The sequence below is a fragment of the Babylonia areolata genome, chromosome 3 (assembly GCF_041734735.1).
Source record: "Babylonia areolata isolate BAREFJ2019XMU chromosome 3, ASM4173473v1, whole genome shotgun sequence".
NCBI lineage: Eukaryota > Metazoa > Mollusca > Gastropoda > Neogastropoda > Buccinidae > Babylonia > Babylonia areolata.
In genome coordinates this window covers 30,743,111-30,760,957 of record NC_134878.1, presented here as the reverse complement: position 1 = coordinate 30,760,957, position 17,847 = coordinate 30,743,111, and the positions used below count along the sequence as shown (strand labels likewise).

Sequence of the window (17,847 nt, the reverse complement as noted above, 5' to 3'; positions counted from 1 at the left end):
TGAGTGAGTGTTAGAGTGCGACAGAGTGTGTGTGTGCAAGTGTGTCTGTTCATGCGTGTATATGTGTGTGTGTGTACGTGCGTGCATAGATGTGTGTGTGTGTGTGTGTGTGTGTGTACATGTGCATGCATGCATGTGGCTGGATGTGTATGTACACCATGTTTCACTTTTCCTTACCTCTCCCTCTTGCCCTCACCCCTTTTCTGAATCAACACGGAGGAGGCAATACAACGTTCCCCTGAAACGACACCCAGACTCACCTTGGTTCTTTACGACGCCTTGCTTACTGAAGCCTGGCACGTGACACGTCACGTCAGAAGCCTGCTGCACAGTGCCGACATGCCGTGAAGTTGTGGGTTCAAAATACGCCCCCACACAACTCCTTCCTGTCCCACTGCCACCTTTCTGGCCACTGTGACGAGCCACTGGAGCAGGCAGCTGCAGGAATAACAATAATATTCATAATTATAACAATAAATGATTAATAATAATAATGCACAACTTTTCTATGGCACGATTTCCAGTACAAGTGCAGCTCAAACTCAAAAGAGCCTACCAACTCAAAAGCAAATATGAAATAAAGACCTCAAAGAAGCTCTCTGTTGATGAAAACATCCAATGCGTTTCCAAAAGGAAATCTATACTCGCGTACAAAAATACAACAGCATATTTCAATATCTATCAAACAATAAAACTGTCTAGTAGAAGACGGTTAGATTAAAAGCAATTAGACCATATAGCCATACAGTTTTCCAGTTTATTGACTTCTTAATAAGGCAAAGATACTTGCATACAAAAATACAACAGCATATTTCAATATCTATCAAACAATAAAACTGTCTAGTAGAAGACGGTTAGATTAAAAGCAATTAGACCATATAGCCATACAGTTTTCCAGTTTATCGACTTCTTAATAAGGCAAAGATACTCGTGTACAAAAATACAACAGTAGATTTCAATATCCATCAAACAATAAAACTGTCTAGTAAATGATGCTCAACAAGAAGCCATCAGACCATATTGCCAAAAACTTTTCCAATTTCTTTGCTTATTAACTCACTCGGGACGACAAGTTTTCTCCCTTGCTTTTCCCCACAGACGGCCCATTTGTAAGGGTTTGGAAAAAAATTACAAAAATTACAAAATACTGTGTAAGAAAATGAAACTTTCAGAACTGGTTTATTACGTGTTGAGCTATTACATATAAAAAAAATCAAATTTCTCATCTTATTTTTACAGTTTTGCCATATGTAGAAAATACTGCCAATTTTTCACCCCGAATCACCATACCCATGCTCGCTTTCTGCATTAAATTCGCTTTCTTCTTCGTCATTATCCACCTCTTCAATGTCCGACCCTTCAGTTTGTAGCATTTCAAGTACTTCGGCAACCCTAAAACGTTGCGGTCACTGCCTTGTTCTCTTCACAACATTCCGAGAAGAGCCCGCTTTTCTAACAGGCTGGCACGCGAGCAGACGACCGGTCAGTGACTTTGTCAGCGTGTGTGCGAGACAGGCCACACATCCCAGGCTGACCAATCATACTGTTCGATTGTGGAGTGACCCAGAACAGCACACTCTGCTTGGCTAATCACAAAATCACGTGTACAGCGCATGATGGAATTTTACTTTCGGAGAATGCTATTCCATTCCTTCGTCCGAATCCGAATACGTTTTGTGTAGGAATGCGTGAGCATTCCTTCGTCCGGAGAGAGTTAATAAGGCAAAGTGATGAAGTATTATCATGCCATTTTTTTCTCCTTTCTTCGTGCCCAGGAATTTGGGGCACTTTTTTTCTTCTATATTTCTATTATGACGAATGACGATGGAGATGATGACTGACCAAGCTGCTACGGGGGGTCCATTCAGGTTTGGGACGACTTGACAAGGCTGTACTCTCATAAAATATGATGCTATCAACCAGACACGAGAGATGCAGACACCTGCAGTGTTGGTCAGGAAATCTGAGCAACACTCCCAAAGTCACATTGTATTGTATTGTATTGTATTTCTCTTTTTGTCACAACAGATTTCTCTGCGTGAAATTTGGGTTGCTCTCCCCAGGGAGAGCATGTCGCTACACTACAGCGCCACCCTTTTTTTTTTCGTCTTTTTTTTTGTGTATTTTTTCCTGTGTGCAGTTTTATTAGTTTTTCCTATTGAAGTGGATTTTTCTAAGGAATTTTGCCAGGAACAATCCTTTTGTTGCCGTGGGTTCTTTTACGTGAGCTAAGTGCATGCTGCACACGGGACCTTGGTTTATCGTCTCATCCGAATGACTAGCGTCCAGACCACCACTCAAGGTCTAGTGGAGGGGGAGAAAATATCGGCGGCTGAGCCGTGATTCGAACCAACGTGCTCAGATTCAATCGCTTCCTAGGCGGACGCATTACCTCTAGGCCATCACTCCACACTGTGACATGGATGACCCTCGACAGTGTGTCGTCCCAGTCTTGCCATCTGAGTCCACAGCACACTCACCTCTGGGTAGGAGCCGATCACGGGCTGAAAAACCTCCACCTCTGATGGGGCTCGAACCCATGTAAGTGGGCTTTTATGTGTATGACCGTTTTTACCCCGCCATGTAGGCAGCCATACTCCGTGTGCATGCTGGGTATGTTCTTGTTTCCATAACCCACCGAACGCTGACATGGATTACAGGATTTTTAACGTGCGTATTTGATCTTCTGCTTGCATATACACACGAAGGGGGTTCAGGCACTAGCAGGTCTGCACACATGTTGACCTGGACTTGACTTGACTTGACTTATTCCTCTTGATTCCGTGGGGAACATAGGGCCGCAACAACACTCCTCCAACGCACCCGGCTCTGGCTGGTCCTCTTCAGTTCGGCCCACGTCATTCCGGCCGCCCTTGTCTCTGCCTCAATGCTTCTCCGCCAGGTCTGCTTCGGACGGCCAACTTTCCTTTTCCCCTGTGGGTTCCAATCAAGAGCCTGTCTTGTGATGTTTGTTGCAGGCTTGCGTAGTGTATGGCCTATCCATCCCCATTTCCGTTTCTTGATTTCCATCTCCAGTTGGGCCTGTTTTGTCATGTTCCAAAGTTCTTCATTGGAGACAACCTCTGGCCATCTGATGTTCAGGATGTTTCTTAGACATCTGTTGGTGAATGTCTGAAGCTTGTGGGTGCTGGTCTTTGTCACTCTCCACGTCTCTGAGCCATAGAGTAGAACCGACTTCACGTTGGTGTTAAAAATCCGGATCTTGTTGCGGATTGAGAGGGCTGTCGATCTCCAGATTGGTCGAAGGGTGTTGAAGGCGTGTCTATGTTGACCTGGGAGATCGTAAAAATCTCCACCCTTTACCCACCAGGCGCCGTCACTGTGATTCGAACCCGGGACCCTCAGATTGACAGTCCAACGCTTTAACCCCTCGGCTAACCCGTGTCCTCAAGTCTACAATGCTAACCGCTTTGCCACAGCAGCTGGTACATCATTGCCTTCTTACCGTTTTCTCTGCTACTTTGAAGAAGTTGAGCATGTCCCTGACAGCACGGCCAAAGCTGTCGTACTTGGTGACATGTGGCTTCACCCACATGGGCAGTCCGTTGACAGACTCCGTGGAAGAAAACCTGCACCACACAAAAAAAGATCAATGGATCAAATTGATCTGTATGGGGTGTGTAAACATTTCCACACTTCATTTTGTGTGTTCACAGAGCCACCCACACACAAACACTGAGACAGAAGCAACAAGAAACAACAAAATGCCTGCAAAGCAGACAACACACACACACACACACACACACACACACACACACAACACACACATGTAACCTGCATGACATAAAAAAAAATCACTTAAATCTGCAACAAAAAGAACACTCACATCTGCGACAAATCCTGCATGACACAAAAAGATCATTTCCATCTGCATCAAAACCTGCATGACACAAAAAGATCATTTCTACCTGCATCAAAACCTGCATGACACAAAAAGATCATTTCCATTTGCATCAAAACCTGCATGACACAAAAAGATCATTTCTATCTGCATCAAACCCTGCATGACACAAAAAGATCATTTCCATCTGCATCAAAACCTGAATGACACAAAAAGATCATTTCTACCTGCATCAAAACCTGCATGATCATTTCTACCTGCATCAAAACCTGCATGATCATTTCCATCTGCATCAAAACCTGCATGACACAAAAAGATCATTTCCATCTGCAGCAAAACCTGCATGACACAAAAAGATCATTTCCATCTGCAGCAAAACCTGCATGACACAAAAAGATCATTTCTATCTGCATCAAAACCTGCATGACACAAAAAGATTACTTAAATCTGTGAAGAAACCACCATGACACAAAAAGATCCATTTTATTTCCAGTAACAAAACATGCATGACACAAAAAGATCATTTACACTGATAAACACAAAAAGATCACTTACATCTACAACAAAACCCTAATGACACAAAAAGATCACTTAAATCTGCCACAAACCTGAATTATAGATGTCATGAAAACCTGCACAATACAAAAGCACTACATTTACTTACAACTGTGATGATATGTATACTTATATAGTGCCTATCCTCGGTCAGAGTGCAAGCTCTAAGCGCTTTACAAACACGGGGTCCTTTGTACAACAGGCTGCCTACCTGGGCAGAGCTGATTAAAAGCTGCCATCGGATGCTCATCATTTGTTTCCTGTGTCATTCAATCAGATTTCAGGCACACACACATACACACTCTGACATGAACATTTTACATGCATGACCGTTTTGTTTATTTACCCCGCCATGTAGGCAGCCATACTCCGTTTTCCGAGTGGTGGTTGGGGGGTGCATGCTGGGTATGTTCTTGTTTCCATAACCCACCAACACTGACATAGATCACAGGATCTTTAACACGCGTATTTGATCTTCTGCGTGCGTATACACACAAAGGGGGTTCAGGCACTCGCAGGTCTGGACATATGCTGACCTGGGAGATCGGAAAAATCTCCACCCGTTACCCACCAGGCGCTGTCACCAAGATTCGAACCCCGGACCCTCAGATTGAAGTCCAACGCTTAACTATTCGGCTTTTGCGCCTGTCAATGATGAGAGCCTGCACAACTACAGGATTATTTACATCTGCCATGAAAACCTGCACAACACAAAGGATGATATATTCACTCCACACTTCTCATGATCACATGATCTATGTGCGCACACAAATATACACAAACACATGCATTCACATGCACAGGGATGCAAGCTTGCATTGGCCCTTGGTGAGGAGCTTAAATCTAAAGACCAAAAATGCTGCCAATCCTTTGGCCAAAGTATTGAGTAGTATTTTTCTTTCTTCACAGGAATAGAATTTTTTTTTCCTTGGCATGTCAAATCTATTAAAAACAGAAAGTGACCTCACCTGGAATCACAAAGCATGATGGCTCCGAAGTCGTCTTTGTGTCGGATGACACGACCGATGGCCTGGTTGACGGCACGGGTGGCTTGCTGCCTGTACCACTGCTGGCCTGTCAGACCCTGACACAGAGAACACAAACAACACACATACACATCAGTTTCAGTTTCTCAAGGAGGCGTCACTGCGTTCAGACAAATCCACATACATACACCACATCTGCTAGGCAGATAGCTGACCAGCAGTATGACCCAACATGCTTGTCAGGCCTTTTGTGTATGCATATGCATTTGTGTATCAATCAAGAGTGGATTTCTCCAAAATAATTTTGCTAGAGGACAACACATTGCTATGGGGTCTTTTTCAGTGCGCCAAGTGTGTGCTGCAAATAGAACCTCGGTTTATCGTCTCAGACCAATGACTATACGTTCAGTTTGATTTTCCAGTCAACTTGGGAGAAGAGGCAAGACCAGGACTCGAACCCAAACCCTCCCACACACTGTATTGTCGGATAAACGTCTTAATCATTCTCCCACCTTCCTCGTTAGAGACATCAGTCCATTTGTAGATTTCCATTTTTGTAGTGGAGCAGTGGCCTAGTGGTAATGTGCCCAGTGATGTTGTCAGTTATATGCATTCAGAAATGTATTAGAAATAAAAATAAATTAGGCTCTGTAGGCTATGCTACAGTGAGAAATGATAAATCATATATCTGATGGTTTTCAAATGTGTTGCCAGACCAGGTAAAACAGGACCTGATGGCTGTGCCCCACTGAGAAACGATTTAGCATGTATACAAAAACAATGGTTTTCAAAGACCAAAACATGCTTGCCTACCCCATGAAAATTTCAGTAACACACTAAATTCTGTTTTCATTCAATGTGATGACAAGTCATCAAGCCATCATGCCTTGCACAGAGTGCACATACTAAAAGTCTTTCCTTTCTGTCCTTTGTTGTAAACATGACCACCATCAATTGGTTTCTTTCTGGAAGATCTGGCGTTTGGTTATTTCTGTTTGCTTGTTTGGGGTGATACACCCTCTCTCTCCTTCATCAATCTCACAAATTCATGAGTAACAGCTGGTCATGATTTTAGATGAGCTCTTCAGTAGCTGATTATGGATTTATATACGTGTGCACACTCTTTGAGTTACAATTTCTGCATCAAGTCCACCTGTGAAAAAAAAAGCCCCATTTCTTCCCCATAATATGCTTCTGCAGCCATAACATCCAAAATCAATGTTAATGTTTTTCTGTAACAAATATGGCTATTGCGGAAGGGCAGGCATGTAGGCCGGACACTGACCACAAAGCCCTGCTTGCCCCTCAGACTGTCCAGATGCTGCATCTTGAGGATGACGCGGGGGTCCTTCATGGGCGGGAAGGGCAGACCTGTCAGGATCACCGCGCGGCCATTCATGTCAGCAAAGTCCAGCCCTTCACTCACCTGACAGGGGACAGTCACGCACCACACATGGCATCAGCATCACACCACATGTATCACGCACACAGCACACTTATTATTTTATTACCTAACACCATGAAAAACTGTAAAGACATAAAACTGAAGACTAACTTTATCATCAACTCATCATGATTCAACTCATGTGCAAAGCACTTTTTTTTCTAACACCACTAAAAACTGAAAAATCATAAGACTGAAGACTACATCATCAACTCATCATAATTCAAATCGTAAAATAAACTTTCTTGAGGTAATTTTTCCAACATACATCAAAAGCTGTGATATGATTTTATGCAGCAATATACCTTATAATAATCCTCTCTTATGGAAAACTTTCTTGTGTGTTCCAGTACTCATTTGTGAGGTTGAGCTTTCATGTGTATGAATGTTTCTGCCCCATCATTTTGGGAACCATTCTGTTTGGAAACCATTCTGTTTTGATGGGCAGTTCACACTGAGTATGTTTGAGTTTCCATGATAAAATACCTGAAAAATCTCCACCATAAACCACACCAGCAGAGTCACAGGGCTGGGATTATATTTCCAGAGATATTTCCAGTGATCCAATCAGTAAAACTGGTAAAAAAAAAATTCTTTAATTTGCCAAAAATATAAAACTACTTACCTTTCCTCTGCACACTGCCATAAAAATGGCTCCGTTTAGCTTGCTGTCGTTGATCTTCTCATAGAAGTCATCTATCGCCTGTTATGAAACACACACACAATTCTACTAATGCATGCACACACATGTAGGCATTAACACCTGCATGTACAGCACAATTATCAATAATGCATGGGCGCACACTCACACAGACAACCAAACACAGGTACTTGCTTTTTAAAAAAAGAAAATCACACATATCAACTTGGTTACTTTCCAGTATTATACTAACCGACTGACTGCATAAGAAAAAAACAACAGAACATCTGATGTTGCAAGAACTTGTTTGTACAGGTCACCACTTGTAATATGACCTGTCAGCTATAATTCAGTACAATATTTCTTATCATATTTTCATATACAAAATATTAGAGCAGTATGCACACAATGTTTAAAACTGATTACTTTCTCATGACACTGACTTGTAAACAAGTACAGTAACATGCGCTTGAAAACAACCAAGGTCCACAACTCCAAGCCACAGCTGCTTGGCGGTACCCATCAGCTTGCAGACAGGAAGACAAAAGGTACAGAGAAAACAACCAAGGAACTGGATGCCTAGCTGGATCAACTGGTTAAGCATCAAGCTTACTGTCAAAATGCTGTAAATTCAATTCACAGACACCCAACATAAAACAAATGGGCATTTTGGCTGCCCATCTTAACATGGTGTTGTTCTGGAGGTGTCAGTGTAGTGTAAGACAGGTCCCCCTCCCCCACTTTCCTGAGATAGTTAGCTCCATCGGTTGTTTCACCTGAAATGGGTGTTGATGTTAAAATCCCAATGTAACTAACCAACCAAGAAAAATTTTAAAAGGTTCAAAAGTTCAAGGCCCCATTGCCTTTTACCGTCATCAGGGGAGTGAATTCATACCCACTGTGTCTAGGGCTTGGCAGAGGCAGGCAGGGCCCGATCCTCTCCTTCCGCCTTTCTGACCTTCCCCGACCAAAGTCAGGTCCCCGTTCACACCTGGGTGGAGTGAGGAAAACTGGAGCAAACTGCCTTTCCCCAAAAACACAACACCATGCCAAAACGGGGCCTCAAACCCTGATCACTGCTGAACACTGAATCAGAAGTCCAATGCCTAACCGATTCTGCCATGTCACCTCCTGACATAAGGATATATGTGTGACAATGTGTAAAACTGGCATCTACTGACAGTTCTTCACTGTGACCATGTTTGGTTACCTGTGTGAAGGCATCCTTTCCTCTGGGTTCCAGCACCACAGGTTTGTAGGCCATGATTCTGTCCCACACGTTGCTGTTCTGCAATCATGACGTTCATCACTTTTCATCCACCCACTGCACTGTCCAACACTCTCCATTGACTTCCAGGCAAATCGCTTCACAACATCGCCATGCTTTACCTAACACACACATTGCTTTCAAAACAACCCTAAAAAAAAATCACCCTTATGATTTCTAATGATTACAAATTCTGATATCCTAAAATCATCTTTTCGGCCCATGAGAAAACAACAAACACACACATACCAAAAACCATGCACATGCCTGCATACACAAATGGATAGACAAAAAGAACAGCACTTACAATGCTCAAATGTGAATTTGGTCATCTATGAAATCTTCAAGAGTTTTGAGACAAGATATCAAAACCCCACGACACAAACTTTCCTGTGAAATATTTATCTCAAACCAACTGGTCACCAGCTTTTGGTTAAATGATCTTGCTTTTTAATAACAGTGTCTTACACCAGAAAAAAAAAATCATGCATCATTTTGTTGTTGTTGTTGTTTGTTAGGCATGTAGTGTTGAAATCATAAATGGCTGCTGTTCATGTATGCCAAGTATCCACAGGCAGTTGTTTTCTGAAGTCACTAAAACTCTTGAGCATGCTCTCCATCTTTAAATACAATTATATATTTGTATCCAACAAATAAAACGGGGGAAAAAGTCAAGAAAATAATGCCAAGAGATAAATATCAATTATTACTGTATTATTTTTACCACATTCACACTTCTGCTCATCAGATCCATCTGTTCCAATGAAACTAAAAAAAAAACGTAGTAAATAAGGAGGTTAAAAGTTGTTTAAATACTTATTCTCTTAATAAACATCAAACAAAACCTCAGAGAGGATCACATTGTAACTTTTCAGTAATCAGCAAAACCAAAATGTCAGTCTTATTCCTAAACAGGTTTTTGCCCCATACCTGCCAAGTTTCCACACACTTTTCCATCACAGGGTAAGATGGGAAAAACACCAGCAATCCATTGGGAACCACGCGGGCAAAATTCACTGAAAACACAGGGTCACCCCATGACAACCAGTTGAAAAACACAGACAGCAAAGATGAATCTTTCTTCCTGAAATGTGACTTTTGACCAGTATACTTTGCTTACGTGTATTTCACAACCAGTTCCTGTTTTTTTAAAGGAGGTGTCACTGTATTTGGACAAAATATGCTACTCCACATCTGTTAGGCAGATGCCTGACCGCCGGCATAACCCAACACGCCTAGTTAGGCATACAGTGTACACATATGTATATTTGCGTACCAATCAGAATGGATTTTTTCTTCAGAATTTTGATGGAGGATAACACTTTTGTTGTCATGGGTTCTTTTTCAGTGCGCCAAGTGCTTGCTGCATACAGGACTTCAGTTTATCATCCCAGCCAGATAAATAGACACTAAAGCTTTGTGGAAAAGGCTGAGACCAGAATTCAAACACTGTATTGGCAGATGAGCATTTTAACTATTCTGCCACCTTCCTCTCACAGGACAAAAAGAAAGGTGAACTGGTTACATGTAAATGTACACCTGCGCATACCATACTCTCCGCTATAGTTAACACACACAGTGGATTCTGGTTTGTTCATGAAATTCATGATTCATGATTAAAAATAAATAATTCTGTTGATAAAATTTGTCAATACTCAATTATCAGCAATATATCTCCATCCCACTTATAATTATGAACAATTTAAGTACCTACAATGTTTGTATTCACCTCCTGCACATTAATCACTGAAATCAGTTTTCAAATGTCCTAAATGTTCTGCAGCAAATAAAAACAGTTCATTTTAGAACAATCAAATCTGTTACATCCGGATATGTTGTTTGAGGACACACACCGACAGATAAGCCTGCCTGCCTACTCATCCATCAGTCCGACGGGAGACTCCATCACTGTTGTTTGAATGTTAGTTTCTGATTCATCTGGTTTGCTGTTGGTCAAATATGTGTTTAATCATTTAAGATTAAAAGAGGTTAAAGGTCCCATAGCCTTTTACACTTATAGGAGCAGTGATTCATATTCAGCGTCAGTGGCATAGGAAGGCAGGACCCAATCCTCTCCTTCCACTGTATTGACCTTCCCTGACCCATTCACACCTGGATGGAGGGAAGTCAGAGTAAAGGGCCTTCCCCAAGGACACAGCACCATGCAGAAATGTGCCTCAAACCCTGATCAGGGGTGAACACTGGATCAGAATTCCAACGCACAACTCATTCGACTCCAGGTATTAGTTAACTTGAACCATGATTACTTCCCCTGTGGACCAGGTACGAGGATTCTCACACCATTATACTGTTCTAGTTTAGTTATTCTTGCTTGGTACAGTTTGCATTCTAATCTGAACCGTTTACAGATACTGGAAGCATGAAAACAAAGCTTTGTTCAATTTGTCAAATCAACAATTCTCAATCAGTTTGCGCCGCTTTAGTGAACTACCCCTTCTTTTTTTCTTTTCTTTTTTTCCTGCAGAGGTCTCATGCAGTGCTGGTCCAGGAGAGCTGTATAGCAGGCATGGAGTTGTAAGGTAGAAGGAGTTGAAAGAATCTGTCACAGCAACTCCCTATGAATTTGGAATATGGTTACCGTAAAGTTCGGTCTATTGAGCGCACCGGTATATAAGCCGCACCCACTAAATTTTGGAAAAAATTGAACTTTATACATACATAAGCCGCACTGGCTTATAAGCCGCACTTATTTCCGGTACCGGAACACATACTGATACTACAGAAAAGCTGTCAACACTGTAGGTTATGAAATAAACACAAGCGGGAACAACAGAAAGAAAAGCAAGCGAAAATACTGCTAGTGCCACAAAAAAATAATTAACAAACACAACGAAAATAAGATCCATAATTTAGGGATAGTCACATTTATTCAATGTCATCCTGCTCACTGAATCCACTGAAATCTTCGTCTTCAGTGTCGGAGTTGAAGAGAACCAGCACAGCTTCCTCCGCCATCTTGTCACTGACTTCAGCCTCGCTTTGACTTCATAAACATGAAGGTGGAGGTCACTGCTGGTTTGTCGCTTGCACTGTCGTCTGCTAGGTCGATCGCCTTCAATTTGAAGGCTGCATCATAGGCATAACGTCGCGTTTTTGGCATGATGAGGGTGTACGCTTGAGCAGAGAAGAACTGAATGCTGATCTGAAGGCTTTAATGTGTGCGGATTTGATTTATAAAACGTGAACAGTTATCCTGAAGCTCATCCAAAACTTCTTGGACAGAAATCATGATTTTGGTGAGCTGAAGGGCAGCTATGAATAGAAGAGAACATGACACTCCCGGGATCGTTAAAATCCTCAATTAAGCCGCATCATTGTATAAGCCACAGAGGTTGAAGCTGGAGTAAAAAGTCGCGGCTTATAGACCGAACTTTACGGTATTTTAAAGTTATCGCTGAAATCTTCCATGCTCCAAGAGAAGTAAAAGGATCAATCAAACTTGAATGACCTTACAGTACAATGCTGCATATTCATCACAGTAAACGTTCCACTGTACATACAGATTAACACTCCACAATACGTACCAATAGAATTCCCCAGAGATGACTGGTAAGAATCTGTGAACCTGAAAAACACTCATTGATGAACGCTGCTTGCTTTTCAATTCCATAACACAGCTCAAAGTTACATAGCTTTGTAAAAGTAACATAAGCTTCACAACAACAGCACTCCATCCATACAATCAACACAATTCACAATCCCTTTCTTTGAAGCATCTTCTGCTCCTATGTGAGGTCATTCCCTAAACTTATTGATAGTAGAGAGTATCTTCTATGCTAAACTTTTCTTGCTCCACCAGATAAAGCTGCTGAAATGTCTGTGAAAGTCCTGGCTGTAAACAGTTAAACATGGCGGTGAATAGTGGTAGTATTACCTGCATTCAGACTTCAGTGCCACACAAGTGAGACCTATTTAAGAAATTATGTTCTGAAACTATCAAGTAACAACATGTATGGAAAGAGTTGATACCATTTCATGCATAACTGTTACTGATTTTTAGCATTGCTCCGATTTAAAAAGAAATGACACTGGAAAAAATCTGAAACTATCAAGTAATAGCATGTTTGGAAAGAGCTGTTAATGACCACTTCAGACATGAATGTTAACAGTTTTTAGTATTGTTTCTTTTTTTTCAGATCAATTCAAATGACACACAATGAAATGCATTAACACACATATAAGAAAAAAAATTACTGCTTTTAATAAAACTTAACTACAAGTCCATTCACAAGACTACAGCATACACATGCATGCACACACAAACATACGCACACAGGTGCAAATTATAGTTTCAAAACAAGAGTTCAGAAATGCAGCAGTCATTCATGCATACATCTGTGATTTTCCCTCATTCTGTCACATTTCAACAATTTTCAGGTTCGTCTAATATCAAGCAAGTAAAACGAAAAAATGAGACAAGCAACAAGTATCAACAGATCAAAGAAACAGAAAGCATCTATATACAGAGGGAAAAAAAAGTTAAAAGTCCCATAGCCTTTTATGGCCATCAGAGCAGTCAATTCATATCCATCTGTGTCTCGGGACTAATCCTCTCCTTCCGCTGTTTTTACCTTCCCCAACTGAAGTCAGGTACCTATTCACACCTGGGTGGAACGAGGAAGATCAGAGTAAAGTGCCTTTCCCAGGGACAGTCAGCTGTGTCTGAGATCATCAGAACATCAGCTGAGGCAACTGCTGTCCTAACTATCTGGACTACAATTTGATTACAGTGGAGAGTGTAACTGCCCAAATTACATCCCCACTCTCTTGGCCAAGAGGGCTTTAGGACAGTAGGCGTTGGCGAGATCGCTAAGGGTCAACTAAGGCCAAGGCTGCAGCACTAAGAGACAGTGCAAACTTGCCTTCTATGTTGAGTCATAGCCCTTCACTAAAGACTAAGCTATACACAAATTCCCACTACAGTCAAGAAACCACTGATCATACAGCTGTCACATTGTTGTTGGCCCGACTGTTAGCTTAAGTTAGTCTCTGGCCCAACCATAAGCTTAAGTTAGTCACTGTAAGCTTGAGTTAGTCTCTGGCCCAGCTGTAAGCTTGAGTTAGTCTCTGGCCCAGCTGTAAGCTTAAGTTAGTCTCTGGCCCAGCTGCAAGCTTGAGTTAGTCTCTGGCCCAGCTGTAAGCTTAATTTAGTCTCTGATATACGCCAAGCGTTTAACCATCTATCTATATAGGATCTGTTCACCAGACAACGTCAGACCTATTCTGATAGTTGGAGTTGAGCTGAGCACCGTCAGGACCACAGGCCAGTGTCCCCACCCACACCTGGTGCTTCTCTATCACATGGGGATTCTCCAGGCGTACACTGAATGGTCTGCAACACACAAACACACATGTATACACACATAAATATACATACACAAACACATACACATATATATATACACAAATACAAATACACATATCTATACGTATACATATACACACAAGGTAGCAGAGTGCACTCTGTGCTGTAAAGTAACACTGCAAAGTCCAATACTCCATTGTATTTTCCTCATAAGACCCCCTTCCTCTCCCTTTCCCCTCATTCCCTCTATTCCTTAAATCTCTTTATACAAGACTGTTTTTCATACACACCTGATTTCAAAAATAGATATCATTAACCCCTTGACTGCTGAACCCTGGTGAAATGAGGTCAGTGTGGCAGGAGTCTGAAGTGCAGTTACTTCTCTTTTTCCACTTTTCAATGGTGCGATCAATTTTGCTGAGCAAAAGGAAGGCAACGGCAAGTCCAAATAAAGATTGGTGACTCACACGCTGACATGCAAGCTCTGTCTTACATCAGTTCAGGTGACAGCCCTCCACTGACAAGCACACTTGTCAGCAAGTCAAAGGGTTACACAGATCTTCTTCTCTCCCTGTTCTTCTTCTCCCTCAGCTATGTGAAGAATTTATGGGGTGCCTCACAGAACTGTTCACCAGATTCCCCCAGGTCTGTCAGATGTGTGCCAAAACCCGAGTCTCTGCTGAAAACCATTTGCAGAGATCCCTTACACAGATATTGTTTTCAAAGCGAGATAACAAAAACAGCAGTGTCCAGAAACGTGAGACTTACATCTGCATTTCTCCCGTGAAGGAGTCAATGGGGGACAGGGTGCCGCTAGTGAGGATGATGGACTTGACCCCTTGGGCCTTCAGCTCCTGCATGCTGTAGCCAGGACTGAAGCACCAGTAGCTCAGCACACGCTCTACAGTCACACAACAAACAGGAAATCATCGTTCTCATGTATCGCTCTGTAGTCGTAACATGAACAGGAAGTCATCTTTCTCTAATATCACTCCATACTCACAACACAACATGAAATCATCATTGTCAAATATCTCTCTGCAGTCACAACACAAACATAAAACAATCATTGTCAAATATCTCTATGCAGCCACAACACAAACATAAAACAATCATCGTCAAATATCTCTCTGCAGTCACAACACAAACAAAAAATCATCATTCTCAAATATCTCTCTGCAGTCACAACACAAACATAAAACAATCATTGTCAAATACCTCTCTGCAGTCACAACACAAACATAAAACAATCATTGTCAAATACCTCTCTGCAGTCACAACACAAACATGAAATTATCGTCGTCAAATATCTGTCTGCAGTCACATATCTCTCTGCAGTCACAACACAAACATGAAATCATCATCGTCAAATATCTCTCTGCAGTCAAATATCTCTGTAGTCACAACATAAACATAAAATCACTGTTCTCAAGTATAGTTCTGCAGTCATAACACAAACATGAAATCATTGTTCTCAAGTATCTCTGCAGTCGCAACACATACATGAAATGATCGTGCTCAAATGTCACTGCAGTCACAACACAAACATGAAATCACTGTGCTCAAATGTCACTGCAGTTACAAACATGAAATCAGCATACTCAAATGTCACTACAGTCACAACACAAACATGAAATCATCATTCTCAAAAGTCACTGCTGTCACAACACAAACATAAATCATCATTCTCATATATCACTCTGCAGTCATAACACAAACATGAAATCATTCTCATATTTTCTCTGCAGTCACAACACAAACATGAAATCACCATGCTCAAATGTCACTCTGCAGTCACAACACAAACATGAAATTATCGTTTTCACATGTCACTGTGCAGTCACAACACAAACATTAAACAGTCGTTCTCAATTGCCACTCTGTAGTCACAACAAAAACATGAAATTATCGTTCTCAAATGTCACTCTGCAGTCACAACATAAACAAATCTTCGTCGTCAAAATGTTGCTAAACAGTCACAATACAAACATAATATGATCGTTCTCAAATGTCACTCTGCAGTCACAACACAAACATGAAACAACTGTTGTAAAATATTTTGTTTATAAATGCAAGTTCAGTAAAAATACGACCAAATCTAGAGAATTTTCAGGAAGACCCAAACAATGAAAACAAAGCAGAAAAAATGTTGACATTTTATGGAGTCAAAACAATCTGATTTCCATAGAGAGAATTGTATCCATGCCAAAAGCTTGTTGGACACAATTCCTGAATTTTAATTTTTCTGCAAAATTTGTACACGCATGTATGCATAAACACATGCATGCACGCACACAAGCACACACACACACACACAATTTCAACTGACCAGACTTGTCCTGTGCTCCAGTTGATGCCCAAGAGTCCAGTTTTTTCTTCTTGTAACTGTTGCTGTCCTTCTGTTGAATGTGAACCTGAAAACCAACAAAGCCTTCTCCTTCTGCCATCTGAGAGATCACTTCAGCTGGTACGCACTTGTATTTAAAAAAAAAAAAAACCAATCAACCCGACAGAAAAACACTGGTTTTAAACCGACACCCTTTTTGCATTTTAAAATTTTTCAATCTGAAATTTCCATAACTCACTTAAATACTGAAATTCAACGAGTGACATTTCCTGTCCTGTACAAAATCAAAAGCCTTTTTTTTTTCCATTTCCATCACTTGTGCAAATTTTCCACACTGTCGAAACACAGTAACAAATCAAGACTCTTTTTTTTTATTTCAAATAGAAGGATCTGGTATGTGCATAGGATAATCAAAATGACATTCAATCATCCACATATAAAAATCACAACAAAGGTGACTCACGCATGCTCCCACTCCCATCCCCCACATACACACACACACCCTCCTCACACACACACACGACAGATACCTTGTAATGCTGAGCCAAAGACTCTCTGTGCTGACTGACAGAACAGTTCTCTCCAGGCTCCTGGTTGAAAATAATCTGAAAGAAAGAATGAAAAAGAAAAGTCAATGATAAAAACATCACAAACACTTACAAAAAAACAAAACAATACTAAACATGACAACCAGCTCTATGTAATGCAACAGCTAATGTGGAATATTCAAAACCATACCTTGAAAGCATCCACCACCTTTGAGAGACCTGCTCCTTTTGAGTGTAAGGCACTGGAAGTTCCTGTAACACAGCAGAAATGCTGAAGGAAGTCTTGTTCATAAACTTGTAAGAAAAGAAAAAGTGAACTGACCATCAAACTCCAACTTAAATGATGACAGACAAATAAATACCACTGAAAAGTTTATCTGGGTTTTTCATGTATTAGACGTATAACAATGCACAATAATAATACAGACTATCACATTTTCAGTTTTCATGTATGCAGTAAAGGAATGAGAATGCCAAAATACAGGGCTGTTGGTTCCTAGGCACAGACAAGACAGCTGACAGTAAAGGAATGAGAATGCGCAAATAGATATGCCAACCCCAGTCAATTTGGCAGGAACATTTTGAATCTGGTAGAAACACTCAGACTCCGAGCCACATCGGCAGATGTACATTTTATCAATACAAGGCATACAAACACTTGGGCCTACCTGCAACACAGTGGAACTGCTACAATTAAGCTGATTGGTCTACTCAATGCTGTTTCAATGTAAACATGCACATGATTAGCTGAGCATCATCATGTGAGACCAAGGTTAGTAGTGAATGCCCTGGCCTTGTAATCAATAGGTCTAGAGTGTCTGGGTAATGTTACGACAGGAAAGCATGTGACCATGCTATGTAAACAAACTTAT

General features: G+C 41.2%; 1 protein-coding gene across 2 annotated transcripts in view; it reads right to left on the bottom strand.

Annotated features, from left to right (window-relative positions):
• The window catches only part of LOC143280544 (regulator of telomere elongation helicase 1 homolog), a 49,603-nt gene that overhangs the window by 15,886 nt on the left and 15,870 nt on the right, over positions 1-17,847 (bottom strand). For both annotated transcript variants that reach the window (XM_076585234.1, XM_076585233.1), the window contains exons 14-26: positions 17,166-17,227; positions 16,958-17,032; positions 16,410-16,494; positions 14,849-14,981; positions 13,994-14,107; positions 12,300-12,340; positions 9,685-9,770; positions 8,698-8,775; positions 7,473-7,550; positions 6,689-6,829; positions 5,386-5,501; positions 3,467-3,590; positions 261-438 (exon numbers count right to left, since the gene is read on the bottom strand). In XM_076585234.1, the coding sequence (XP_076441349.1) occupies positions 261-438; positions 3,467-3,590; positions 5,386-5,501; positions 6,689-6,829; positions 7,473-7,550; positions 8,698-8,775; positions 9,685-9,770; positions 12,300-12,340; positions 13,994-14,107; positions 14,849-14,981; positions 16,410-16,494; positions 16,958-17,032; positions 17,166-17,227 (1,311 nt within the window). The remainder of the gene's footprint in view (positions 1-260; positions 439-3,466; positions 3,591-5,385; positions 5,502-6,688; positions 6,830-7,472; positions 7,551-8,697; positions 8,776-9,684; positions 9,771-12,299; positions 12,341-13,993; positions 14,108-14,848; positions 14,982-16,409; positions 16,495-16,957; positions 17,033-17,165; positions 17,228-17,847) is intronic.